The sequence below is a fragment of the Jaculus jaculus genome, chromosome 12 (genome assembly GCF_020740685.1).
Source record: "Jaculus jaculus isolate mJacJac1 chromosome 12, mJacJac1.mat.Y.cur, whole genome shotgun sequence".
NCBI classification, from domain to species: Eukaryota; Metazoa; Chordata; class Mammalia; order Rodentia; family Dipodidae; genus Jaculus; species Jaculus jaculus.
Window position 1 is genome coordinate 3,410,860 of NC_059113.1, and position 17,433 is coordinate 3,428,292.

The following is a 17,433-nucleotide window of genomic DNA, read 5'->3' on the forward strand; positions in this document are numbered from 1 at the left end:
ATTTCCCCTGTATCCAAATAAAGCTAGATACACTCGCTAGCACACACGTCTGGAATAACTTTGCAGATTCTAGAAGTCCTGGGCACACTCATTCTCTTGCTCTATCTTCCTCTTTCTCTCTCAAATAAATAAATAAAATAGTCGGGGCTGGAGGGATGGCTTAGCAGTTAAGGCATTTGCAGACAAAGCCAAACCACCCAGGTTCAATTCCCCAGGACCCACGTTAGCCAGATGCACAAGGGGGCACATGCATCTGGAGTTTGTTTACAGTGGCTGGAGGCCCTGGTGCACCCATTCACTCTCTCTCTCTATCAGGGGAGAAGTCATGACAGCAGGAAACCATCTGGCCACACTGTGTCCACCAGTGAAGACTCCAGGGTCCACAGGAAGAGGCCAGGCTATAAAACCTCATGGTCTGCATCCCGAGCTGCTTCCTTCCTCCAGCAACTTTCTGGGGACCAAGTGTTCCAGTACATGACGAGCCTATCAAGGACATTTCACATTCGGGCCACAGTCCTCATCCTCAAGACCATGCTGCAAAGCAGGCACAGTCTGAGCTGGAGCTGAGAGAACTGAAGCTAAAACCTTTGGCAGTTTTCCTAAATTAACTGAACCCTGGATTCAAATTGCGCCTGTCTGGGACCAGGGATGAGGCTAACTGGTAGAGCACTTACCTAGGATAAGAGAGGCTGTTGGCTTGATCTCTAGTACCACAAATTATATACGTCTGATCCCAAAGTTCATTCTCTTCCCCAAACTGCACACTGCTTGAAGCTTTAAGTGCACACGAGGGCCACATTTAAATCACCTGCTTTCTACTCAAACCTGCACGTGTGGCTGTGTGGCCTAGTAGTTCTTGTGTTGTCTCAATATGCTCTTTTCTTTTATACAAAGAAGAAAGATCATCTTTGCCTGCATCATAGCAGGTAAAAAAAAAAACAAACGTGGACACCTGCCGGGCGTGGTGACGCACGCCTTTAATCCCAGCACTCGGGAGGCAGAAATAGGAGGGTCGCCGAGAGTTCGAGGCCGTGCTGAGACTACATAGTGAATTACAGGTCAGCTTGGATGAGTGAGACCCTGCCTGGAAAATAAAAAGCCGTGGACACTGAACTAGGCGACGGACTAGTTGGAAAGCAGGGACGTGGGGGGAGATAAGGGAGAAGGGAGGGGATGAGGAAGATGGCATATTGCCTGTATGTATGCGGGGTGTCAAGAAAAGGCTTATTAAAGACAAACAAAAGAAAAGTCATTTTTTTTGAGCAAGCAATGCCATTCAAATAGATTAAAAATGATTTTCCTCAAACATTTGAATCTGGTCAATGTAGCTTAGAGCAGGGTTTGGCAGCCATGATCTGCACAGCAAATCTGCTCATCCCTTGTGTCTGGTCATCTAACACTACAGATTGATATTCACTGCTAAGTAGTTGAAATGAACATCAAAAGAATGTCTCAAAACACAGAAATCAAATGAAATTCAAATTGCAGTGTCCATAAATAAGTTTTGTTTGGAACATAGCCATGTTCATTCATTTCCATGTCATCTCTGGCTGCTTCCCATCGAGCAGTTGTCACTGAGACCATATGTGGCCCTGTCATTGGTTTGCACTGCTACTGAACACACTATAAATGTCACTAATTATTATAATTCAACAGTACTTCAAATTCCACACATACTGCCAGGCATTTTATCATGAGGGTGTATTCCTCGTGTCCAAAGCAAACAAGGTAACCTGTAAGTGCTGTACTTTTAAGGTACTGCGGAATGTGGATTCTGGTGTACAATTACATGGCAAAACCTGTTACATCGTGGTACCTTAGTTGTGCTAAAAGAATGTAAATATAACCAGAGTAAGTGTTCAACACAGTATTTTCAGCTTGCAGTAAAGCAATAGTGAGAAGAATTAGAAAACCAAAGCATAGTATTTAATCACCACACACACACACACACACACACACACACACACAGAGTTACTTTCCAAGTGGCTAATTTGTTAATCAAGTAAAGAAAGCCACTTACTAATGACGTGTTAGTGAACTATGCCTGACTGTAGCAGCCAAAAAGTGTGACAAGCTACTGTAGTCATCAATAGTTGATTTAAAAACAAGGCAAATAATTTTGAGTAGTTTTTCCTGAAACAGGTGTCACCAATACAGTCTAGTGCTTATTTACACTGTCAGTTGCGAGACTGAAGGGACTCAGGATTAAACTTTTCCAAACACACTGCACAGAACAATTATAGGAAAGGGTATTTTCAAAGAAATTGAGAGAACTGTAATTCAGTACAGCCTGATGTGGAATCTGTTAAGAAACTGTTGTAGGGCTGGAGAGATGGCTTAGCGGTTAAGCACTTGCGTGTGAAGCCTAAGGACCCCGGTTCGAGGCTCGGTTCCCCAGGTCCCACGTTAGCCAGAGGCACAAGGGGGCGCACGCATCTGGAGTTCGTTTGCAGAGGCTGGAAGCCCTGGCACACCCATTCTCTCTCTCTCCCTCTGTCTTTCTCTCTGTGTCTGTCGCTCTCAAATAAATAAATGAAATTTTAAAAAAAAAAACTGTTGTAGAAGAAAATTGGTGGTGGGGAGAAAGTTTTGTTGAACAAATTTGTAAAGTATATGAAAATGCTGGTTGTTGAAACTTGATAGTAATGATATAGATTAGGGGCAAGACATCTTTCTCTGATAGGTAGTCAGCAAGGGACTGGCCCAAAGAAGCATGACTTCCTGCTCTGCGGAACCAGAACTGGAGTCTGACCCAGTCTCATCCAAGACGGCGCTAGGCAGCAGCAGCAGCAAACTCCTCAGCAACTGCAATGGCTGCTTTTTGCAGGTCTAGAACTCTAGGCTGGCCCTTCCTGAGCCAGCCTCCTGGCCACCCATCTGTTGATCAGAATCCTTCCCACACACCTGAACCTAAGGATGAGGCTCATTCTAGCTGGGAGTTCCTCTAAATAGAAGACCCTGCCCCCTCCCCCAGCAGTTTTGTTCCCAGAGAGACTTCCGGAAAATTCCTCCTTGGTCCTCACCTCCCTGCCTCCCAGAAATGATGGGAGGAGATGAATTTCTTTTTTTTCTCCTGTTTTCACTTTTTCCTTAATGTATTCTTATCACTTAGCCATGTCTTTGTCTGCATTTCTCAAAATCTTTGGTAACATGGACAAGGACCTTGAATTCCGGGTTCACAAGCCAGGGGGTCTCCTACATCTCTCAGAGATCTAATCCTTTCCAGAGCTCCAATACCGCAACATTCTCAGCAACCATAGAGGGGCATTACGAGAGGGGTGTTTGTTTTGTTTTCCCAGACTGCACTCACTTTGTGGCATGCTAATTTGAGATGCCTTGTAGGGGAATTCCAATTGGGATACATGTCCCTTCTTCCCCCACCCCTGAGCAGGTGGGAGGCAAGGACAAAAGCATGGGTGAAGTTTCCTTCCCTTGGGCAGCAGGGGCTTTGAGAAAGCACATTAGTCCACACTGCCCAGAGACTGATCATGGCTCCACACAACCCTGCTTAAGGGTGGGGACAGGTAGGCAAGGTGAGCCAACCTGCCTCTAGGATTTGGATGGGGGAACAAAATGTAATAATACAGTTTGACCAGTTGGCTAGGCCTCTTAATCATCTTCAAATAAAGTTATTACCAGCCAGATAAAACTATCAGCGGTAAATACCTTTAGCCACCACCTTGTCTAGAATTTCTACTGCTTTGTGGCTATGGAATCAAACTGCTAGGTCTTTTATTTTGGGGGAGCGGGGGTGGGTAGAAGGCCCTGACCTTGTCTGAGCATGAACAAAATGGCATGCTTCCCCAAACGCTTACGTTGTCCATTCAGGGCTGCAGGCACACAGTGTGACCACACCACATGGCCAAGCCAGGCTGGTGATGGCTGCATTTTCATCCCACACCCAATACCCTGGGAAGGGAACAACCCAACAGGGAGGCATCAGGCTCCTCCCAAACTCCTACCTCCACCTGGGCTGCCTGTAGCCTCTAACGTGAAGTTCTAGCCCAGGGAAGACCTGAAACAACGTGGGGCAGGGCAGGTCAGCCCCAAAGAGCCCAGCAGTTCCGCCTCTCTCACTGCGAAGGGCTGAGAATGAAGTGAACTGTTTCTCTTCTTTTCTGAGATGTCTGGGTTTGAGCCTCTTCTCTCCGTGGACACCAGGGTCAGGAGTGCTTGCTGGCCAGTGCACGTCACTCCGGCTTTCATGTGCCTATGACCGCCCTCTGCCCGCAGCCGCCCAGTTCAGACCTGCCGGAGTCCAGCCACTCCAGCCTGGCTCTGCAGGGTTGAATTTTAACTCAAACTGTTACTAAGATACAAATATTCTATGCTATTAAAATTACAAGTCTTAGGTTAAGGGTTGTTCAGTGTTGTATGCATCAGAGGGTTCTGAGGCTCTCACAATGCTCTGGCTTTCCTGTTCACCCACTACACACACACACACACACACACACACACACACACACAGTTTTTTTTTTAAATAACTTGTTTTCACTAGGTGTGGTGATACATGCCTTTAATCCCAGCACTTGGGGGGCAGAGGTAGGATTGCTATGAGTTCGAGGTCACCCTGAGACTACACAGTGAATTCCAGGTTAGCTTGGGCTAGAGACCCTACCTTGAAAGCCCCCACCCAAAAAAGGAACTTGTTTTAATGACTTTTAAAGTACGCTTCACATATTTATGGAGAACAATATTCCAAGGCCAATAGGAAGTAAATTTTGAATGTGTATACTAGGTAGACATTGTAAATCAAGTTTGATTGTCATTGTCCTTGGGCTACTACTAAAGGAAAAAAACTTCTCTGTCCTGACTGTAAGATTTTATAAGAATAAGAAAAAAATTCTGAATGTTGGTTTGAATCAATGTTTAGTAAAGAACTTTTTTTTAAAGCTGTCCTAAGAAAAAGATGTCTGGTTTGAAAAAGTTTTGTAGGGCTGGAGGGATGGCTTAGTGGTTATAGGGCCTCGCTTGCAAAGTCTGATGGTCTGGGTTCAGTTTCCCTGAGCCCTCATAAAGCCAGATGCACAGCGGCACATGTGTCTGGACCTCATCTGCAGTGGCAGGACAACCTGACGCATCCATACTCACGACCCCTCTTTGTCGGTTTCTCTGTCTCTCTCTCAAATTAAAAAATATATTTGTATTATTTTTAAAAAATGAGGTTTTGTTAATGATCCTCTGTAAATTTATACTGAGGTAGAATGGCTAAATGGTAAATAAGAAGGAAAAAGCATATGTTAAGATGTCTGTGTAAGTTGAACAGATTTTGCTTCAAAATATAAAGAAACAGAAACATAGAAAGAGTTTAACCAGTGGCAGGGATTTCAAAGATGGTGTAAATCCAAAGAGACGTACTACGGTCAAAGCAGTCTAGGTTCCTCCCTGTAGAAGGAGACAAAGCAGTCATCAGGCCACACACAGATAAGGCCCTGGCACCTTAGTGGGTTGCTACGTTGTAGGCACAAATGAGCCACGTTGACTCAAGCTTGCCATGTAGGACTGAGACAAAACAAAGACAATCTCAAGGCAGGGTAGAAAAATGCCAGGCACTGGTGAGCTGGCTACTACTCCAGATGGTGTTTCTTCCCTTGGCCTCTGACAACTGCCAAGGATGCATCAGATAGACCCAGCCCTGCAGGAGGACTCAGAGGTGTCAGAGGACAGGAATGACAGGAAATATTCCTCATCTCCCTCCTAGCTTTCAATGTAGGTGCCATGTCCACAGCACAGGGCACAAGTCCCAAACATATATCCTAAGAAAATGAGGTTCCTGTGATCCTTGAAGACTAAAGAACATCTCTAATCTCCCTCTGCTCCACCATTCTCTTTCTCTCACAGTTCTCTAAGAAAAAACTCCTTTCCTGTTCAAGGCTGTGCTTACAAGGTTAACCTGCTAAGGCGCTTGATTCTCATTTTTATCACCTCTTCTTACTCATAGTATTGTAACTTATGCTAACAGACCATCATGTTCAGTGTACCCATGGTAAAAGAGGACTGTAAATTCAAGGTTAAGCTTTCCACTGTCTCAGACCCTAGCCAACTTTGTTCATATGTTCCCTAAGATTTCCTCCTGAAGCAGTCTGGCCCCCTGTGGTTCCGTGACAAGGAAAGCAGAACACCCAGCTTAAGACTAATAAGAGCAGCTCCGGTTCTGCATATTCTCCCTCTCACCTTTGGTTAATTAAAAGGCCACACTCCCTTAGAGGGACACCTGGACCACAGGGTCCTGGAGAGAGTAAGAGGAAGACCAACCTTAATCTTCTGTTTCTCTTTCTCTCCCTCTTCTATCTCCTTTATATTACCTATCTTTTTCTTCCTTTTCCTTGGCACTGGCCTATAACTCCCAGTACCAGCATGTGGTTAACATCCACAATGAGCTGTTGTTGATCAGAGAGACCTACAAGGTTTCCCCAAAGTAGACAGATTTCTATCAGAGTACTTGATGACCCACCAAGCATTAGTGGTAAGACCCTACTGCTGAAGACAGCATATGCTATTGGCATGGAACATGCAGTAACCTGGCTGGAATCTGGAAGAGTCAGTCACCAGATGGCTCGTCTAGTACCAGAAGGTGCTGCATGAGCGACTGGGAAAAAATAACCTCTATCTGTCTCAGCAACTCGTTGTCTAAGCTACACAGCAGCAAACAACCTGGTGTGATGTTCACACAAGTGAAATAGTGGTACTCAGCCATGGTAGGCTACCAATTGCTCTTGATGTGGCTAATTGACCCACTCAGAGGAACAGAACCCACAGCTTGAGCTGGAAAACACGTCAGAACCAGACCCAAAAATGAGCCCACTCTCCACTATCAAGCTCCCACCAAGCGTGGGCTATAAGAGGGCCTGCACCTCTTATTAAATTTGCTTTAAAATAATAATGGTTATCCCATGTATCTGGTGCTGACTTCACTCTTTGTTGAATAATTTGCTTCTCTTTTTCAGATGGATGCAGATCCTGATGAGAATCAGCCCATCAGACCTCATCAGAGCCCCAGCTGAAACCGTAGAGTAATTGGGGAAATGAGCAAGAGTGCTGCTTTCTTGGTGAGCCTGGTACCAGCACAAGAGTGAAGGAGTTAGACACAGAGAACACTCAACTCCCACCAAACCAGAGTTTCAGAGACACTGAGCTCCCAAGGCCTCACCACTGAAGTAGACCTAAAATGAACCCAACATGGCTCAGGGCAATTTATGGAAGAGGGGTTGGAGAGGGGCTAGAGCCACGTGTTGGGACATTATGCACAGAGACATCGCCTCTTCCCATAACTGACGGCTACCCCACAATACACGACCCATGTTGCCCAACGAGGACGGTCCCTGCGGAGCGGGGAGGACAGGGAGGAGGCTAATGATGGTGCCAACATGGCTGTCTACACACTGTGTGCATAACTAATAAAAAAACAACAGGACAACACTCTGTCCAGTCACTAGAGTTCTATGACTCATTGCCAGATCATAGTTTTAGTTTTTGTTCAAGAGAAAAGTAAAAATGAGTACAAGCCCTTTAAAGTACAAGGGACAACCACCAGGCTTGCCTAAGGCTTACACTAGGCTAAAACAGTTGATCTTAGTTTGTTACATGTTGTCATGTAATTTGGATTATAAACTTTTTATGTCTCCATGTCTCAGGGTAGCAAGTTCCCTGGTACTAGTCTGCTCATGACAAGTTATAAATACCAGCTTTAAAGTGTTTAGACAAGTTAGCTATGTACCTCTATCTGTCAAGCTTTTAAATACTGGGAAAACCAAGTCTTCAGATCAAAATTTATTCATTAGTTACTGACTTTTACAAGACTATAATTATCATAGCTGCAAACACTGTAACCCTGAAGTTAATTCCCTGTCTCATTCATTACTGGGTCTATCACTTCGGTTTTAGAAAAGAAATAATTTGGTTTTAGTCAATGTCACTTTTGTTCTTAAAGAAGCAAAGACAACTCCTTGTTCTCGTAACTTCTGTTTCATTAAAACCATGTAGAGGGGCTCCATCTCCAATTACTGAGTCGAAGTAAATTAATCCCAAATTGTAACGTTGGCCTCTTGTATACAAACAATGTTAGTGCTGTTTACCATTTAGACATGAACTAGTGGGTTCGCATCCGAGCTTCATCTGCTTTAGTAGTCATGGAAACCACGACACTGATTTATGTCCATCAAAACACCTCCAACAGATGTCAGATTAATTACTAGAGACTTGCTTCCAGAATTAAGAACATCTCTTGCCCAGCTGAACTTTTCTCTTTCAAAGCAAATTTATCAATTGTTGTATTTTGTCCAGCTTAGACAAAAAAAAAAAAAAAAAAAGGCTAACTTTGCAACTAAGCTGTTTTAGTTGATCAATGACCACGTTCTGCTTTTTTCTTATGAAGATACAGGTAATCAAACAGTCTTAGTCAAGATCTTGTTCAAGTGGCTATCTCAATTCTACTATCTTCAAAGGCTCCTAGTGCTTGAAACTCTCAAGACATGACACCCCTGTTCTAGGATACAGACCAACATTCAAATGATCTTCATCTGAGAGAAATGGGTGAGCTCTACTTACCCTGAAATTCAAAGATCAAATTATCTCTACTTCCAGTTTTTCCTGAGTAATTTGTATGTTACCTAACAAAGTACACAGCTTAACCAGAAATGTTTTCAAACATGCCAAGACTTTATATTGCCATATTTGCTTTTTTCCTGACAACTTCTCGATGCTCACTTGTTATTAACATGCTTTTCCTTACTTACAGGTCTTTTGAAAGGTAAGACATACACCCATGCTATCTATGTTCCAGATATGGCTTACAATGTTACCAGGCAAATAAACCTGAATATTAGCCAGGATGACTTTAAGCTTTCATACAGCTATGCAAATAGATCTAATAAATAGACTAAGGAGATCAGATGTGCTCTGGATCCACACTTTCCTCAACACTGGTGTCAATGTCCTTCTGAGTGCTTATAATAACCACATATAGAAGTCAGAGCCAATTAAAGACACCGGAGCTAGAAAGGCAACCAATATTTTGGTCCTGCTCCCAGGTGAAACAGACCCCATATGTGGTGGTTTGATTCGGGTGTCCCCCATATATTCACGTGTTCTGAATGCTAGGTTCCCAGCTGATGGAGATTTGGGAATTAACGCCTCCTGGAGGGAGTGAAATGTTGGGGCAGGCTTATGGGTGTTATAGCCAGTGTCCCCTTGCCAGTGTTTGGCAGACTCTCCTGTTGCAGTTGTCCACCTGATGTGGGCCAAGGGTGATGTCCACCCTCTGCTCATGCCATTGTTTTCCCCTGCCAGTGTGGAGCTTCCCCTTGAGCCTGTAAGCCAAAATAAACCTCTTTTGTTCCCACATGCTGCTCTTGGTTGGGTGATTTCTACCAGCAATGCGGACCTGACTGCAACACCATGAGACAGCTGGACACAGTAACCCAGCCACTGGACTCCAGCCAGTGCACAGGGTGCAAGAGGAGCAAGGCCCTGACTCAGCCAACAGCTGACACAAATGCTGAGTCGCAGAGGTCCGTCCAGGTCCCTACGAGTCACTCCTAAAGAGCCACAACTGACCTTCAAAAATTCATTGGTGTAGCTGAGTTTTCATTGCCTACATGGTTTTAAGTACTCAGCAAGAGAGTAAAATCAAAAGTTATAAACAAAGATTCAAGCTTACAGGCTTTCCTGTTTTACGCTAAGTATAAATATCTACTTTTCTTGGTCATATGTTTAAGGCTTACACTTACAAGCTCCTAGCTGACTTTGCCTCCTCCTGACAGGATAAGAAACTCTCACCGCCTTGGTGATAATCATGTTCTTCAGATGCAAAGGAAACAGAACAAAGCAGAGAACCTACACAGAGACAGCACTGGGTCACCAGTCCACAAACATGGAAAAGGCCTTTGGGCCCCTCCGTCCTGGGGTTTTGTCCATCGAGCTCTGCCCCCCATTCGGCCTGGAGAAGTCAGAGCGGTGCACCGTGAGGACGGGGGAGCTCCTCTGCCCGCGTTGCCTTTTGCAGTCTTCACCCCATCCTCAGTAAGTCCTCCTAGCTTGCCCTCTGGGTCTGCATTTCTCCATCCTTTGGTAATTTGAATAAGGATCCAAAATTTGGGGTTCACAAGCCTAGGGGTCTCCTGCATTACTGTGGAGATCCAACCATTTTAGAGCTCCAATCCAACAGTACTGCATAGCATTGTCATCAGTGGGTAGTTTGTAGACAATGTTGCAATCCTTCATGTTACTGAACTTGTAAAGATGTAACTTGTCCCGGATTTGTTGTTTTGTCAGAGACACGGAGTAGTCTTATTTCAAAGCCCAGAACACTTTGATGCCAGTTGATTTTTAAGGTACAAATAAGAGTTCCAGTGGCATATTTAAAACTTAATCTAAGTACAGGGAAAATATGCATAATTCCAAATCAACCTAACAAATTAGAGTATGAACACACCTAACAGGCATCCAGGCAGGCACTAATGAACACTGTAATCACATGGCTAAAGGTAAATATAAGGAACAGAATATATACACACACACACACACACACACACAGTCTCCTTCCAAATGATGTGCATTCTCAAAATCTCAGTCTTAGGCTAAGATTGGTACCGGTATTTGACAGTATCCTTATGATGACATTTTCAAAGAATACTAAAAATTAGAGATCATTAACAAATTACTATTTGCAATCATTTTCAAACCCTACTTCAGTGAAATAGTATCCCCGTCAAGCTAACTGAATTTCAATCATTTGTAGACCAGTACTACAAAAAGAACACTGTATTCAAGTGTTAATACATTTTTAATTTCCTTAATAAAATGTCTATAGAAATGCACCCACCAATCATTTCCTCACACAACAGCTTCAATTTTGCCTCTTGGCCCATAAGGCCTTAAAAAAAAAATGTCAAGCCCTAATCTAGAGAAGCAGAATGTTGTCCAATTAAGTAACACAGAAGTAGAGCAAACATCCTCTAAGCAAGTGTTCTAACAAAATTGTTTTATGCCACGTGTGGTGGCACACTTCTTATAATCCCATAAACATAGCACCTGGTAGGCAGAAAGAGAAGGATCATGAGTTCAAGGCCAAGTCGGCCTGTGCTACAAATCTAAAACCTGACTCAAAAGAGTAAGAAAAGGAAAAGTAAAATATTTTCATATCCTTGTAATGTTACCCAATAATACCTCAATATATAGTCCTTTCTTGAGTTCTACTTCACAGTCGTTTGAAAAAATAAACTTACTAATCACCTAGTATATGGGTCTGTATAAGATCTAGGCAGAGAATAAACTAACCTTAACATCAACAGAGCTTGACAATCATGCTTACCTGTACTCACAGAAAACTGAATTTATCATTCTTTTAACCCAATTCTATCATTCAAATCCTGGAAAGGTAAACAAGCATACCAGACTTAGGATGCTGGTGGCCTTCACTTTAACAAACATACCAGACTCAGGATGCTGGTGAACTTCCTTTTAACAAACATATACCAGACTTAGGAAGCTAGTGACCTTCCCTTTAACAAACATACCAGACTTAGGATGCTGGTGGCCTCTCCTTTCCTTCTTTTAGTTTTCCTCACCATGAGGGTGGATGTTTATTTTTCCTGCTCAGTAGCTGCTCACTACTCTTCTGATTACAATATTCTGAGTCCTTCGCTTGTCAATTCTTATCTGTCTAAAAATGGGCCTATGACAGTCTCAACCACCAGGGGAACAGCGTTCCCTTGTCCACCAAGACAGGAATAGACGAGCTGCTGAGACAATGGTCCTTCGTTTTCACTATCACCACGACAGCAGGGTCACCACTGCTCCCTTATGTTGGAGAGCGGGAACTGAAGGGTGCAGAGTAAAGGCAGGGCTGATGCTCAGGAGACCAACTGCTGCGTGAGCACTGGCGGCATTGGAAGCTACTTTCTCCACCGGACTTCGCCACTCAATGAGAGAGCGAACACGCCTATGGCTCAAGTCAGGTCAAGTCTCCATGCAGTTTGAAGGGATTTTACTATTGCAAATATGCACTCATTGAGAATGGTGCTCCAGGGTATTTTTTTCCTCAATAAGGCTTTTTAGAGGTTATGTGTCACCTTCAGGTGAGTCTCCTGCCTCTGAGCGCACGACTCAGACTGAGTGTGTGCCACTGGCCTGATCTTGCCTGTAGTATCTTTCAGCAAACACAGTGTCATTAATGCCATGTGGGAAAACGGCCTGAAAGATTTGCATCATAATAAGCCAAGTTACTATCATAAAGAGATGCTCTCCATCTGTAATGATTTCAGTCACAAAAGTATCACTGAATTTATGTAAGATTTCATTTTGAAAAAAATAAAATCATTATCTTCCTTAGACTACTAGAAGACCTATGTAACTAATTTAAATAACTGCTCTATTAAGTTCCTCAGAGGACGCACACACATGTGTGCACGCGCGCGCGCACACACAGAGCTTGGATATTTCCTCCTTGTAACTGTGCTGCAATAAAGGAAAGCAAAAACAAAAGATAAAAAACATGTTCCTTTTTCTCTGCTTTTATATACCATAACCTAACTGAAGTTAATTTTTAACTACTACTTTAAATTCGTGAATGACACACCCATGATCAAAGGAAAAGAGAAAGTTAAAAAAAAACTACCTTTATTTTTTTATTTCTTTTTCAGTTACATACTTTTAAACAGGGACATGTTTCAGTATTCAGACATTCAGGCAATGTTGAATTCATTAGTGTTGACAAAAAAGAAGCATAAAAATGCAAAACATTGTTGGCTTAACCTGAACATACCTGCATCGCCTATTACTGACCAGTTTGTGTTACCAAAGACTTACTCTCTGGCATTAAAATGGAGCACTTAAAAATATTGCTAAAAAGCAAAGGTCCTACACACTGGTCTTTGCAGCAAATAAGGGTATTTATATTTTTAAAATATTTAAGTCCATAATTGGATTAATATACACACCTTCTTATGTATAAGGAGTTCAGATCATATAAACACTGTACAGTCCAAAAAGTCCTACTGAGAATAAAACTAAACAGGCTTATGATACGAAATACAGATATCACATGTATGTACAAATGTCACAGACATAAATTTGGTCAAATACTGTAAAGAAAGAAGTGGTTTCACATTATAATGGCCAAAACATCCATCTATCTTGCTCAAAGCATACAAAACTAAAAACTCAGTATTTAACTCTGTAGTTTAGACATCATGACAGTATTCAAACAGATAGAATGGAAACTGTTGACCAAATTATACAGCAAATGTTTTGCAGGCTGAGTGTAGGTCTTTAAAATCAAGAAAAGATAGTGCCTACAGTTCAGACCAACAATGATAATGATATCCTGATCTGTGATGCTCATGTGGGTGCCTAATTCATTAAAGGAAAACAAAAACAAGGCATTGAACTTTTGGCTAATAAGAAAAATAAATTACAAAGTACAATTAAATACCTGTAAATTCAATAATGAAGTAAAAAAATGTGGACTCACTTACTTTAATATATATTTTAAATGTTACTTTGAGACAAAAAAAATAAATAAGCATACCTGGAGATGCACACATAGACAGAGAGACGGCATGAAGAAGTGACGAGTCACGAACGACAATGAGAACGAGACCTGATCCTCTAAGTGTCTAGCCAAACCTTTTGACTCTTATTGAAAATGCTGGCTAGCTGACTACGACAAAAGCGTATCTGTGTCTTCATGGCTTACCACAGAGCATAAATGAAAAGCGGAACGGACTTCCTTTTCAAACAACTGTCACTTTGTTCATATGCAGGCACTTCAAACGACTATGGAGGCAAAGCACCTGACCATCGTCAACAAAGCATTTTCCAATGATCACAATTACCCTAAGGAGTAGGAAAATTCCAGAGAACCTGCAAGGTTGAACACAACATGTATTCAGGGCAATAGAGCAGCCCAGGTTTTATTGCTGGGAGCCTTTTCTTTTCTTAATCACAGACCAACACACTAAACAGACACCATTTCGTTGCACACTGGAAGGTTTCTGCTTAGGGAAGAATGTGGCCATTCAGCAGTAGGCTACAGTTGGACTTTCTCAGGGTTCAACCTTACACACTGCAACAAGGTTCACATTTATTTCCTTTCCTTAGTGTAGTTCTTTAAACTCCAGCATACCTTAGTTTCCAAGTATTCAATTCTTGCTCTCTAACATACATTATTATCTGGAAGCATAAAGTTACATTATACAGATATTTGCATTGTTTAAAAAAACGCGCTTTTCCCACTGCTGAGCACATGCTGCACACGGTGGTGCAGCAGCAGCCGAGCTCGTGTTTCCTGGACGTCCCATCGCTCCGCTCGCCAGCTGCTGCCAAAGCCACATGGCCCTTTCCTCAGTGCTGCTGGGCAGTGGCCGTGCCATGACTTCACGGCGAACGTTAACGTGACTCCTCCAGGACAGCACCGTCAGTCTCGGTGAAGTCGACACACGTGTCACAAGTCAGGAACTTCTCAACATCGGTTTCGGTATCTGGGCAATCATTTTACTCTGCTGTACAGTCCACTGGGAAGAAATTTGTCTGATTATATTTTTACAGAAGACATAAAAAAATCAAATTAGGTTTAGAATTAGTTGACACTTAAGATACTGCTTTCTACAACAGGACAAGCGCTTCTGAAAACCGTCCTACAGAACTGTACACATCAACGGCACTGCATTGGTCCATTCCATTCACTGATGGGCAAAGCACTCATGTTTTGACAAAACTTTAAAGCTTCCATAAAGTTAAATTAGAACAAAAATGAAATTAAGACAACAACAAAATGAAGTATGAAAGTGTGACATTTTTTGTTTCTAAGAGTGAGTCCTTGAAAATGTACAGAGACGATTCTAGTCCTCAGACAGCAGATGGACACATCAGTGCCTGCCCATGGACCTCCAGTGTCCACAGTCATTTGTGACGCTGTACGGTTTTCCTTTTCCTTCGTTTGAAAAAACAGCAGCACCTGCAGATACGGGAAACAGTCTTTCATTAGAAAACGTTCAAACCACCGCATGGGGATTTTTCATATTGGTTTCATGTCATGCAAGAGCAGGCTCATGCGAGACGGACGGCGACGAGGTCAGTGAAGCGCGGGTGAGGGCTACGCTACGGACACCAACGCGGTCGGACCGCAGCGGGCCTCGTGGTGGGCGCGCGAGTCTGTGCAGCGCAGAGGGGCCCGGACACTGAACAGGCTTGCTCCAGAACTGGGAAGCCATGGCGTTCTGAATATAAGCTCACCACCACACTTCCTCAGGATTATGATGTTTTAAATGTTAAACATATTACTATGACTAGGATAATTTACAATAAAATTATTCGTCAATACTTTAAAAAGTGCTAGGGAGGTAGAAACAGGAGGAGCAAGAACTCAGTATCATTCTTGGCTACAGAGCAAGTTTAAAGTCAGCCTAAGTTACACAAGACCCTGTCTCAAAAAAAAAAAGTACCAGTCATGGCATATTTAATGTATTTTCCTATCTTATACTCTGGAAACTATAAAGAGAAATGCTTAGTGATGAACATATTTTGAATTTTAATCTCTACCATGTAAACATATTCTTAGTAAACGCAAAATCGCTCATATTACAACCATTACCAATGCCTTTGTAACAATGGCTTCAAAAGTCATACACATAAATATTAGAAAGGATGGAAGAAACTGTATAGAAACAGACCAAAGAGTTACAATATTAAATCTAGGGATCTGGTAATATTTCAAAGAATGTTCACTACTTAATTAATATAGAGGTTTTTTTAAAAAAATTTTTTTGGTTTATTTTTATTTATTTATTTATTTGGGAGCAACAGTCAGAGAAAGAGGCAGAGGGAGAAAGAGAGAGAGAGAGAGGGAGAGAGAATGGGCGTGCCAGGGCTTCCAGCCTCTGCACACGAACTCCAGACGCATGCGCCCCCTTGTGCATCTGGCTAACGTGGGACCTGGGGAACCGAGCCTCGAACCAGGGTCCTTAGGCTTCACAGGCAAGCGCTTAACCGCTAAGCCTTCTCTCCAGCCCTACAGAGTTCTTTTGGTAATGTTAATTGTTCCTGTATACTGTCATTTGCCTTTGCTTAAACATGTTGCTTGTTTATTTGAAGGGGAGAAGGAATGGGCACGCCAGCCCTCTCCCACTGCAAATGGACTCCAGGTGCAAGCGCCACCTTGTGCATCCAGTTCCATGCGGGTCCTGGGGAATCGAACCTGGGTCGTTTGCTTTGCCAAGTGCCTTAAATGCAAAGCTACTCATTTGCCTTTTCACTGCTTTATCAAGATATACATTGTATTCCATTAAATATTTTCTACTAAAAGGTAAGTTTATAGAGGGAAATTTAATGTAATACAAGTTTTGATGAATATTAACTCTCAGACTTTCAAACTGGTGTTTGCCATTCACAGTGCCTGGTTTATTTTTCCGATACTGCTTTCAGTTCTGAGAGCTAAATTCTTCCCATTTCTTAAGTAACCTTTCTTTCATATATATTACTGGGTACAAAAATCATGTCAAAACACTTGTTTGAGACCACGTAAGATTTTCTGATGAATTCTAAAGGTACAGGCCCTTTAAGTTGAAACACAATCTTAAAAAAACATCTATTTTAATTTTTTTAATTAAATTTTTAATCCTTCTAAATAAAAGCAGATGAGTCGGTCCATGCTATCAAAAGTACCACCACCAGATGGCAGCATTGCCGTATGTGACATGAACCCGTCTACCTACAAAAATTCAAGAGTTTCATACATAGGAGTACAACAATATTTTAACATGTGGCTCACTTCCACAGAGGACAGCCATTTCCAAACAGCTGCCTTACATAGTCTTAGGTGTTAAGAAATTGTCATCTAAAGGGTCTCTTGCCCCAAGCATTCACAAGTAGTGTTGCCTCCATACATTCTACTGTGCCACTGTCTTATTTTTCTTGAATTATTTACTACTACTTTGAATAGCACAAAGTTGGCACTCATTTGACTTGCTTCCTAAATGCAACTAAACTCAACAGTAACAACCTAGTCAAAATCATAGCCACGTTTCAATCTGCAATTCTTTCTCCAGCCTCACAAAATTCAATGCTTACATGAGACTTCTCTGGAAGAAAACTATTTGCATCAGCTCTGAACATTCTGAGTATGGATAGGGAGGTTGAGATACACGCTTCTCTAACATAGCTCTCGTCTCTCTGCTCACAACAGATGTGACAAAAGCTGAGCACCACGGGCAGATACAAGTTTTGTTAAGTGCAGGCAGAGGCCTAAATATCACAAGTAGGCAGAATGCAATTCCAGTACTTGGTATGAATGGAAACAGAAAAAAAAAAAAAAAAAAAAAAAAAAAAAAAAAAAAAAAAAAAAACCAAACACTAGTTACGGCTAGTAACTATAGCAAACTATCACTAAATTCAGTTATGCGATCTCAGAAAAGTCCCTACCCCTGTAAAATGTTT

The 17,433-nt window shown here is 42.3% G+C and overlaps 1 protein-coding gene across 11 annotated transcripts in view; it reads right to left on the minus strand.

Moving 5' to 3' along the window:
• Positions 1 to 12,601: 12,601 nt before the first annotated feature.
• Csnk1g3 (casein kinase 1 gamma 3) overlaps positions 12,602 to 17,433 on the minus strand; it is an 84,997-nt gene continuing 80,165 nt past the window's right edge. For all 11 annotated transcript variants that reach the window (XM_045130780.1, XM_045130783.1, XM_004669186.2 and 8 more), the window contains one exon: positions 12,602 to 14,956. In XM_045130780.1, coding sequence (XP_044986715.1) covers positions 14,902 to 14,956 — 55 coding nt within the window. In that variant the 3' untranslated portion in view covers positions 12,602 to 14,901. The remainder of the gene's footprint in view (positions 14,957 to 17,433) is intronic.